At 38.9% G+C, this 12,153-nt stretch overlaps 1 protein-coding gene across 1 annotated transcript in view; it reads left to right on the plus strand.

Annotated features, from left to right (window-relative positions):
• Positions 1-241: 241 nt before the first annotated feature.
• The window catches only part of LOC129759772 (uncharacterized), a 25,180-nt gene continuing 13,268 nt past the window's right edge, over positions 242-12,153 (plus strand). Inside the window, exons 1-5 of the mRNA XM_055757294.1 lie at positions 242-311; positions 363-534; positions 1,387-4,480; positions 6,973-7,165; positions 7,365-7,642. Coding sequence (XP_055613269.1) covers positions 242-311; positions 363-534; positions 1,387-4,480; positions 6,973-7,165; positions 7,365-7,642 — 3,807 coding nt within the window. The remainder of the gene's footprint in view (positions 312-362; positions 535-1,386; positions 4,481-6,972; positions 7,166-7,364; positions 7,643-12,153) is intronic.

Below are 12,153 nucleotides of genomic sequence, written 5' to 3' on the forward strand. Positions count from 1 at the left end.
TGACTTCCCCATGCTGGAAAGAAAAGAGAAAATATGAATAAAAGAAAATGAAAATAATTTTAGCACTGAAAAGTGCTGATTGAAAAACAGGTAAGGAAAAAAATAAATAATGTAAAATGTTCCTGCAGGTACACAGCAACGATACGATGCTCCGGCGTACGTGTTGATGGCTCAACGGTGCAGATGGAAGTGAATGGTATTGGCGATTAATTACGCTATCGGAAGGTGACTTGTCTGGTGAATGGTCACACAGCAACGGTTCAACGGAACAGCTATTGGTTGCGACTCGGGTTGGCGATTGAACCACCAAGGTGTGGACTTGAGAGTTACGGAACAACGTTTTCAACTTTTTGCGGTTTGAGCTACCTGGAGTGTTGCGATTGGGTTCGAAGGGTTCGAACAGGGAAGCAAGGGCTTCGGTATACGGACTACGGTCAATCTACAACGCCAGAAGTCATCCGGTAAAATTGGAAGCGACCAGCAACGGTGCTGGCGGAAAGGCAACACTCTTCGGAAAGGCAAGGTGGTGAACTGGTATGTAATTCTGTAACTCTTTAAGGCCATTTATTTTGAATATTTTTTGAGTTTATTGGTTGATGCAACTGTGGTGTTGCATGTTCACAACAAAAAATATTGAGTATTTAAACTTGGAACAATTGGTTCGTTTTCAACAGTTTACGATATTTGGTTACTGAATTAAGTCGTGGTTTTGAAATTTAAGGCAGTTTAGCTTGCGTTTGTTGGATTTTAGAAAATCCTGTTGTTTGATTGAAATTTATTGGAATTACATTGCGTTGGTTGGATGTAAGCTAATCCTGTCAGTTCATTACTGAATTTAGATTGCGCTTGGTTGGAAATAGAACATCTTATCTGATTTTGAATCAAATCTGCGGTGCTTTGAGAAACATATCCTGCCTCAAGAGTTTGAGTTGACTTCGATACGGCTTGTAGCTGATTGCGTTTGGTGAATCTTGGAATAAATAAAATTTGAATAAGTGTAAATCTTTCTTTACTTATTTTGGGAACAAGGTGTTCCATTGAATTATCAACCAAATTTGGGATTTTGAAAACCTATCAGCAACAATCGGCTGAAGTGAGTGCTTTTTACAATAAGTTATTTTGAGAAACTCCTTGAGGTAACAAAATTCTTGAGATTCAGATCGGGTTGTTTGATATAGTTTCAACATTTTGGTGTGAATTTGCCTTGATCTGTGGAGATCAATTTGATTTCTGGTTCATTCAGTAGCGTTGGTTTGAGCCAGTGTTGGCTTGTGAAATTCGAATATTTTCGAACAGGGTCTGATTAAGTTATCAGGTGTTGGCTTGAGGCAGATCTTTGGCAGTGAATTTTAATTCAGTGATCATGCCTGTGACAAAATCTTCAAGGGAACCCAAGGCGGCGCCAACACTTAGATATTGGATTGTTAAACTAAAGGAAATCCAGTCATCGTTTGGAGATATTTGGGAATTTGTCGAAACATTTCAAGAAGATGTAAGCTCGACACAAATTTCGGTACGATTAAATGCCATCGATGATTTGTGGGAATGGTTTGGAGATGTTTTGATAGAAATTAAATCTCATGAGGACTTTACTGCGGGTGATGAAATCTACGATAAAGAGCGAAAGGAATTCAGTGATAGGTTTTATCATGCGAAATCGTTTCTGATTGAGAAGGCCAAGGAGCGTCAGGATTCTGCTGAGGTGAACCTGACTATTCGGTCTGAACCTGGTCACATGGCAAACGTAGATCATGTTCGACTCCCACAAATCAAGCTTCAATCTTTTGATGGAAACATCGATGAATGGCTAGGTTTTCGTGATTTGTACCTCTCTTTGATTCACTGGAAGCAGGAACTTCCAGAGGTGGAAAAGTTCCACTATTTGAAAGGGTGTTTGCAAGGCGAACCAAAGGCGTTGATCGATCCGCTACAAATCACGAAAACAAATTATACTGTTGCATGGGAGATGCTATTGAAACGGTACAATAATAGCAAACAGCTGAAAAAACGGCAGGTGCAAGCACTTTTCAAGCTGCCAGGAATGGTAAAGGAATCCAAGGGTGAGCTACAAACGTTGCTGGAGGGTTTTGAGAGAATTGTGAACACTCTTGATCAAGTTCTGGAAACCGACGAATACAAGGACTTACTGTTGGTGAATTTTCTCGTTTCTCGGTTGGATTCAGTAACACGTAGGAGCTGGGAGGAAGAGTCTGGTACCAAGGAGCAAGATTCTCTGGCAGAACTCACAGAATTTCTTCATCGTCGAGTTCGGGTTTTAGAAGCTCTCCCTCCACGGTTTACGGACAACAGACCAATGCAGCCTCAAGGTTCGGTGAAACAGAAGACGGTCAGTGTCAGAACTGACCATAACAACGTGAAGTCTTCCGGGCTTAGATGTCATGCATGCAAGGAAAGTCATTTGCTTCACCAGTGTCAGAAGTTTTTGAGAATGGGTGTCAATGAAAGGGATTCTCTTTTGAAGGTTCAGTCGTTATGCAGAAACTGTTTCAGGTCTGGGCACATGGCTAAGGATTGCCAGTCTAAATTCTGGTGCAGGACCTGTAAAGGTAGACATCATACGTTGGTGTGTTTCAAGGTGAAGGAAGACAGTCAGCCAGCCGAACTTCGATCAAGTGTTCCTTCAACATTAAGTGGTGGTGCTTCGAAAGAGAGTTCTACTTTTCAAACATCGCATTCGTCATCAGCCTGCCTAACATCTAGTGATCAGAGGAGGCCTCGATCACAAGTTCTGTTAGCAACAGCGGTAGTTTTCATCGAAGATGAGATGGGCGCCCGGATTCCAGCTCGTGCATTGTTAGACTCCGGATCAGAAAGCAACTTTATCTCGGAGCGGTTGTGCCAGTTGATGAAGATAAGTCGGAAGAAGGTGGACATCTCAATCTTGGGTATCGGTCAAGTACAAACAAGAGTCAAGCATAAGATTGAGGCGGTGGTTCATTCCAGGGTAACCAAATTCTCCAAAGAAATGAACTTTTTGATTTTACCGAAGGTAACGGTTGATCTTCCTACATCATCGGTTGATACGGATGGGTGGAGAATTCCGGACGGTATTAGGCTTGCGGATCCGTCATTTTTTGTGTCCACAAAGGTGGATTTAGTGCTTGGAATTGAGTTCTTTTTCGAGTTTTTCCAAACGGGGAAGAATATGTGTATTGGCGACAACTTACCAACGCTCACGGATTCGGTTTTCGGATGGGTGGTTTCCGGAGGTCTATCGGAACATACAGTGACAAGGGTCAACTGTAACACTTCTACTACAGAGTCGTTGGAATCGTTGGTTTCCCGTTTTTGGGCGTGCGAGGAGATCGGTTTGGAAAAACTGTACACAGAGGAGGAACAAATGTGTGAAGACCATTTTCAGAAAACGGTTCTGAGAAATTCCGATGGAAGGTACACAGTAGCCTTGCCCAAAAAACCGCAGTCTTTTCCAACTCTGGGTGAATCAAGGGAAATAGCATTTCGTCGGCTGCAGGCTACGGAACGAAGGCTGAACAGGGATTCTGACCTTCGAAACCAATACATAGCGTTTATGGAGGAATACATTGAGCTTGGACACATGCAGAAGGTTGAGGAGAATCTATTGGTGAAACGTTGCTTCCTACCACATCATCCCGTCCTGAAAGAAAGCAGTACCACCACAAAACTTCGGGTGGTGTTTGATGCGTCCTGTAAAACGTCTTCGGGGACCTCGTTGAATGATGGGTTGTTAGCTGGGCCGGTGATTCAGGAGGATTTGAGGTCGATCATACTTCGCTGCCATACAAAACAAGTCATGGTTGTTGCGGATGTAGAGAAGATGTTCCGGCAAATCTTCATAACTCCTGCGGATCGTCCTTTGCAATCGATACTTTGGCGAAAATCACTGTCGGATGAGGTCGCAGTATACGAGCTGAACACAGTTACGTACGGTACAAAACCCGCGCCATTCTTGGCAACCAGGACGTTGAAACAGTTGGCTATTGACGAAGAAGAGCGCTATCCCCTTGCGGCTAAGGCTTTTACCGAGGATACCTACATGGACGACGTGATAACCGGAGCAGAAGATGTGGAAGCAGCACTCAAGCTGAGGCTTCAGCTCGAAAATGCTGCGATAGCAGGTGGATTTCGGTTACGAAAGTTTGCTTCTAACTGTCCAAGGATTTTAGAAGGCATGACTGAGGAAAACGTGGCGATTAAAGACTTCTCGGAGGATGCTGAATCAGATCCGTCGATGAAGATTCTTGGACTCACATGGCTGCCGAAATCAGACATCTTCAAATATCAGTTTAGTTTTCCGGAGTTATCGACATCAGGTGCCCTTACGAAACGACAGGTTCTTTCGGTGATTGCAACATTGTTCGATCCGCTCGGCTTATTGGGAGCAGCGATTACAACAGCTAAGGTTTTCATGCAACAACTTTGGCTATTGCAGGATAGCAATCAAGAGCGTTTGGGTTGGGATCAACCACTACCTCCAACGGTGGGTGAGGTCTGGCGGAATTATTTCGAGCAGCTACCGTTGTTGAACGAAATCAGTATCGCACGTTGTTCCAGGATCCAAGGAGCTGCAGAGCTAGAAATTCACTGCTTTTCAGATGCCTCTGAAAAGGCATATGGATGATGCGTGTATCTGAAAAGCGTAGATTCGGAAGGAAGAGTGAAGTGCCATTTACTGTCAGCGAAATCCAAGGTGGCTCCGTTGAAATGCCAATCGATTCCTCGTCTAGAGTTGTGTGGGGCACTTCTCACTGTGCAGCTGTTTGAAATGGTTAATAAATCGGTTAAAATCGACTGTCCGGTTTATTTTTGGACAGATTCCACTTGCGTTTTGCGTTGGATTCAAGCGGTGCCTACAACATGGACCACCTATGTGGCTAACAGGGTTGCTAAAATTCAATCATTTAGTAAGGGATGTGAATGGAGACATGTCCCTGGAGCAGATAATCCTGCGGATTTAATTTCACGGGGAATTTCACCTAGCGAAATAGGACAAAATCAGCTATGGTGGCACGGGCCAGATTGGCTGATAGGCGAAAAGGAGAAATGGCCAACTTTGCCGGAAGGATTTCAACAGGGAAGTGTTGACGCTGAACGACGTCGTCAGACCGTGTCAGTGTTGACAGCGAATGAGTCAGATTTTTGGTCAGATTTTGTCGGATGGTATTTGAGTCGGTTTTCAAATTACGATAAGTTGATTCGGGCGACTGCATACATCCTGAGATTCATGAAACTGTTGCGGTCAAAACTTAAATCACGGTTTGAGCATTTTTTGCAAGCTTCTGAATTGGCAGAGGCTGAAATTTTACTTGTAAGTCGTGTGCAACGCGTAGAATTTAGTAAAGAGTGGAAATCTTTGTCGGAAAAAGAATACGTATCTCGTCAGTCTAGATTGAGATGGTTCAACCCGTTTATCTCCGAAGAACAAGTTATCAGAATCGGAGGTAGGATAAGCAAATCGAACGAACCTGATAGCGCAAAACATCCGATGGTACTACCGGCGAGACATCAGCTAACTCGGCTCATTATTGAGCATTACCATTTGCGTTTACTTCACGCGGGCCCTCAATTACTGTTGGCAACTATCAGGTTGAAGTTCTGGCCTTTGGGTGGCAGAAATGTTGTGAGACAAGTCGTGCAAAGGTGTCACAATTGTTTCAAGACACGACCAAAATCAATCCAACAATTCATGGGTGAATTGCCAGAATCACGAGTAACTATTTCGCGCGCGTTCAAGCGGACAGGCGTTGACTATTTTGGGCCTGTTTATGTTCGCACAGCACCGAGGAGAGTTGCTGTCAAGGCTTATGTCGCGGTCTTTGTCTGTATGGTTTCAAAGGCTGTTCACTTTTAACTTGTGTCTGATCTTTCGACGGAGAAGTTCATACAAGCCTTGAGAAGATTTGTCGGCAGACGCGGGAAATGTTCTGATTTGTTCTCTGATAATGGCACAAATTTTGTGGGTGCAAAAAATCAGCTGAAGGAGCTTTTCAGTCTGTTCAAGGACCAGAATCATCGTGAAATGGTGGAACGAGAATGTTGTAACGAAGGTATTCGCTGGCATTTTAATCCTCCGAGTGCCCCTCATTTTGGTGGGTTATGGGAGGCAGCCGTTCGTTCAGCGAAGCAGCACATACTTAAGGTTATTGGTGAAAACCCAGTATCGGCTGAAGACTTCACAACATTGCTCGTTCAGGTGGAAGCTTGCTTAAACTCGAGACCTCTCACACCTCTGTCTGATAATCCAGAGGATCTCGAGCCGTTAACTCCTGGACATTTCCTTATTGGGGAATCATTACAAGCTTTACCGGATTTGAATTTTGAAGATACTCCAGATAATAGATTAAATCAACTTCAGCAAATGCAGAAAAATCTAAGGCTTATTTGGAATCGTTGGCGACGTGAGTACTTGGCGCAACTTCAGGCGCGTACTAAACGTTGGAAGCCAGCTGTTTCCATAAAACCAGATAGCATGGTTATAATCAAGGACGAAAGACTCCCACCATGTCGCTGGAAAATGGGTCGAATAATGGAACTTCACCCTGGTACTGACGGAGTCGTCAGAGTTGTAACGTTACGCACTGATTCCGGAATAAAAACTCGTCCTGTTGAAAAGCTATGTTTATTGCCCTCTATTGAAAAAGAACCAACTTTAGAATAACATTTGAATAGTGTCAGAGTAAAAGTTCCCAAAGTAAAAAACTGTTTGAAAATCATTGTAATACTCATGTAAGAAACCATTTAAAAACTGTGAATAAACTCGTTCAAAATAATCATATTTGTTAAAATGGCAAGAGTTCAGAAATTAACATTTCAGGGTGGGTGAGGATGTTCGGTAGTTGAGCACCACTGGATGCATCCATCCAAAATTCAATCCTCCACCAACTGATCAGAAATTTACATATGCCTATTGTGGAGTGACGATCGTCTAATGGTGAACAATTGGTTACCAAAACCCACTCTCCCACCGAGCAGTTTGTTTGCGATCGATTGCCCACAACCGACCAGGAGAGATCATCATCACCCATCAGTACTGATAGTGCAGTACTGATGAATATCATCACCGCCCAAGCAGCGGGAGAAGTTTACTCCGATCGGATTGTGCCTGGACTTGTTAGTCGCACACCATTCCTCGATTATACCACACGAACCATTTTAACCGTTGCTAGTTGTTTTTAAGTTAAGCCTAAGCTGTTAGTTGTTAAGCGAAAATATAAAGTTAAGTTCCGAAACTAGTGCGTTTTAACACTTGAAGTGCTATCGGGAAAACCCAACTTTAGTTCGGTTGTGAAACCGTTGGTGATCGTCTCTGCATGATATTGCATGTGAAAAAAGTCCTACTGCTGATGTGGTGATTGACGTTATAGTTGCCACTGGATCGATCACCGTTTGTTGGTTGCTGGTCAAAGGGAGTTTCTGCCGATTGTGCTGTCTACTTTACTGCCACGGTACTGGCCTAGTTAGCACACAAAGGAATCTACAAGCCGACATTCTGAGGCAGCTGGTGGTTTGGCAAAACCAGAACGATCGTGCGGTTGGTCATCTCGTGGTAACCGCGCATACTGTTGTTCGTGGTGAATTCAACGGTGGCTCAGGGCAACCTAGCTCAGTTTGCGAACATCGAAGGCTGGAATTTCCGGACAAGGTAACTTTGCTCTGACCCATCATATGGTTTTACCCCTAAAAGTATGCAGCACCCTTAATTTCAGAAAAATTGTGAAAAAAAGTTTTCACAAAACAAAATCGTGTTTCAGAATTCAGAATTCTCTCAGAAATCTGAATTCTGAATTCTGAATCTGAATTCTGAATCTGAATTCTGAATCTGAATTCTGAATCTGAATTCTGAATCTGAATTCTGAATCTGAATTCTGAATCTGAATTCTGAATCTGAATTCTGAATCTGAATTCTGAATCTGAATTCTGAATCTGAATTCTGAATCTGAATTCTGAATCTGAATTCTGAATCTGAATTCTGAATCTGAATTCTGAATCTGAATTCTGAATCTGAATTCTGAATCTGAATTCTGAATCTGAATTCTGAATCTGAATTCTGAATCTGAATTCTGAATCTGAATTCTGAATCTGAATTCTGAATCTGAATTCTGAATCTGAATTCTGAATCTGAATTCTGAATCTGAATTCTGAATCTGAATTCTGAATCTGAATTCTGAATCTGAATTCTGAATCTGAATTCTGAATCTGAATTCTGAATCTGAATTCTGAATCTGAATTCTGAATCTGAATTCTGAATCTGAATTCCGAATCTGAATTCCGAATCTGAATTCTGAATCTGAATTCTGAATCTGAATTCTAAATCTGAATTCTGAATCTGAATTCTGAATCTGAATTCTGAATCTGAATTCTGAATCTGAATTCTGAATCTGAATTCTGAATCTGAATTCTGAATCTGAATTCTGAATCTGAATTCTGAATCTGAATTCTGAATCTGAATTCTGAATCTGAATTCTGAATCTGAATTCTGAATCTGAATTCTGAATCTGAATTCTGAATCTGAATTCTGAATCTGAATTCTGAATCTGAATTCTGAATCTGAATTCTGAATCTGAATTCTGAATCTGAATTCTGAATCTGAATTCTGAATCTGAATTCTGAATCTGAATTCTGAATCTGAATTCTGAATCTGAATTCTGAATCTGAATTCTGAATCTGAATTCTGAATCTGAATTCTGAATCTGAATTCTGAATCTGAATTCTGAATCTGAATTCTGAATCTGAATTCTGAATCTGAATTCTGAATCTGAATTCTGAATCTGAATTCTGAATCTGAATTCTGAATCTGAATTCTGAATCTGAATTCTGAATCTGAATTCTGAATCTGAATTCTGAATCTGAATTCTGAATCTGAATTCTGAATCTGAATTCTGAATCTGAATTCTGAATCTGAATTCTGAATCTGAATTCTGAATCTGAATTCTGAATCTGAATTCTGAATCTGAATTCTGAATCTGAATTCTGAATCTGAATTCTGAATCTGAATTCTGAATCTGAATTCTGAATCTGAATTCTGAATCTGAATTCTGAATCTGAATTCTGAATCTGAATTCTGAATCTGAATTCTGAATCTGAATTCTGAATCTGAATTCTGAATCTGAATTCTGAATCTGAATTCTGAATCTGAATTCTGAATCTGAATTCTGAATCTGAATTCTGAATCTTAATTCTGAATCTGAATTCTGAATCTGAATTCTGAATCTGAATTCTGAATCTGAATTCTAAATCTGAATTCTGAATCTGAATTCTGAATCTGAATTCTGAATCTGAATTCTGAATCTGAATTCTGAATCTGAATTCTGAATCTGAATTCTGAATCTGAATTCTGAATCTGAATTCTGAATCTGAATTCTGAATCTGAATTCTGAATCTGAATTCTGAATCTGAATTCTGAATCTGAATTCTGAATCTGAATTCTGAATCTGAATTCTGAATCTGAATTCTGAATCTGAATTCTGAATCTGAATTCTGAATCTGAATTCTGAATCTGAATTCTGAATCTGAATTCTGAATCTGAATTCTGAATCTGAATTCTGAATCTGAATTCTGAATCTGAATTCTGAATCTGAATTCTGAATCTGAATTCTGAATCTGAATTTTGAATCTGAATTTTGAATCTGAATTCTGAATCTGAATTCTGAATCTGAATTCTGAATCTGAATTCTGAATCTGAATTCTGAATCTGAATTCTGAATCTGAATTCTGAATCTGAATTCTGAATCTGAATTCTGAATCTGAATTCTGAATCTGAATTCTGAATCTGAATTCTGAATCTGAATTCTGAATCTGAATTCTGAATCTGAATTCTGAATCTGAATTCTGAATCTGAATTCTGAAATCTGAATTCTGAATCTGAATTCTGAATTCTGAATTCTGAATTCTGAATCTGAATTCTGAATCTGAATTCTGAATCTGAATTCTGAATCTGAATTCTGAATCTGAATTCTGAATCTGAATTCTGAATCTGAATTCTGAATCTGAATTCTGAATCTGAATTCTGAATCTGAATTCTGAATCTGAATTCTGAATCTGAATTCTGAATCTGAATTCTGAATCTGAATTCTGAATCTGAATTCTGAATCTGAATTCTGAATCTGAATTCTGAATCTGAATTCTGAATCTGAATTCTGAATCTGAATTCTGAATCTGAATTCTGAATCTGAATTCTGAATCTGAATTCTGAATCTGAATTCTGAATCTGAATTCTGAATCTGAATTCTGAATCTGAATTCTGAATCTGAATTCTGAATCTGAATTCTGAATCTGAATTCTGAATCTGAATTCTGAATCTGAATTCTGAATCTGAATTCTGAATCTGAATTCTGAATCTGAATTCTGAATCTGAATTCTGAATCTGAATTCTGAATCTGAATTCTGAATCTGAATTCTGAATCTGAATTCTGAATCTGAATTCTGAATCTGAATTCTGAATCTGAATTCTGAATCTGAATTCTGAATCTGAATTCTGAATCTGAATTCTGAATCTGAATTCTGAATCTGAATTCTGAATCTGAATTCTGAATCTGAATTCTGAATCTGAATTCTGAATCTGAATTCTGAATCTGAATTCTGAATCTGAATTCTGAATCTGAATTCTGAATCTGAATTCTGAATCTGAATTCTGAATCTGAATTCTGAATCTGAATTCTGAATCTGAATTCTGAATCTGAATTCTGAATCTGAATTCTGAATCTGAATTCTGAATCTGAATTCTGAATCTGAATTCTGAATCTGAATTCTGAATCTGAATTTCTGAATCTGAATTCTGAATCTGAATTCTGAATCTGAATTCTGAATCTGAATTCTGAATCTGAATTCTGAATCTGAATTCTGAATCTGAATTCTGAATCTGAATTCTGAATCTGAATTCTGAATCTGAATTCTGAATCTGAATTCTGAATCTGAATTCTGAATCTGAATTCTGAATCTGAATTCTGAATCTGAATTCTGAATCTGAATTCTGAATCTGAATTCTGAATCTGAATTCTGAATCTGAATTCTGAATCTGAATTCTGAATCTGAATTCTGAATCTGAATTCTGAATCTGAATTCTGAATCTGAATTCTGAATCTGAATTCTGAATCTGAATTCTGAATCTGAATTCTGAATCTGAATTCTGAATCTGAATTCTGAATCTGAATTCTGAATCTGAATTCTGAATCTGAATTCTGAATCTGAATTCTGAATCTGAATTCTGAATCTGAATTCCGAATCTGAATTCTGAATCTGAATTCTGAATCTGAATTCTGAATCTGAATTCTGAATCTGAATTCTGAATCTGAATTCTGAATCTGAATTCTGAATCTGAATTCTGAATCTGAATTCTGAATCTGAATTCTGAATCTGAATTCTGAATCTGAATTCTGAATCTGAATTCTGAATCTGAATTCTGAATCTGAATTCTGAATCTGAATTCTGAATCTGAATTCTGAATCTGAATTCTGAATCTGAATTCTGAATCTGAATTCTGAATCTGAATTCTGAATCTGAATTCTGAATCTGAATTCTGAATCTGAATTCTGAATCTGAATTCTGAATCTGAATTCTGAATCTGAATTCTGAATCTGAATTCTGAATCTGAATTCTGAATCTGAATTCTGAATCTGAATTCTGAATCTGAATTCTGAATCTGAATTCTGAATCTGAATTCTGAATCTGAATTCTGAATCTGAATTCTGAATCTGAATTCTGAATCTGAATTCTGAATCTGAATTCTGAATCTGAATTCTGAATCTGAATTCTGAATCTGAATTCTGAATCTGAATTCTGAATCTGAATTCTGAATCTGAATTCTGAATCTGAATTCTGAATCTGAATTCTGAATCTGAATTCTGAATCTGAATTCTGAATCTGAATTCTGAATCTGAATTCTGAATCTGAATTCTGAATCTGAATTCTGAATCTGAATTCTGAATCTGAATTCTGAATCTGAATTCTGAATCTGAATTCTGAATCTGAATTCTGAATCTGAATTCTGAATCTGAATTCTGAATCTGAATTCTGAATCTGAATTCTGAATCTGAATCTAAATTCTGAATCTGAATTCTGAATCTGAATTCTTAATCTTGTAAATCTCATTTTCATTTGCTGGAATATGATTGTTTTGCATCACGCGTTTGTCAACATTAAAATTCCTTTCATCCA

The sequence above is a fragment of the Uranotaenia lowii genome, unplaced genomic scaffold, assembly GCF_029784155.1.
Source record: "Uranotaenia lowii strain MFRU-FL unplaced genomic scaffold, ASM2978415v1 HiC_scaffold_27, whole genome shotgun sequence".
Classification (NCBI taxonomy): domain Eukaryota; kingdom Metazoa; phylum Arthropoda; class Insecta; order Diptera; family Culicidae; genus Uranotaenia; species Uranotaenia lowii.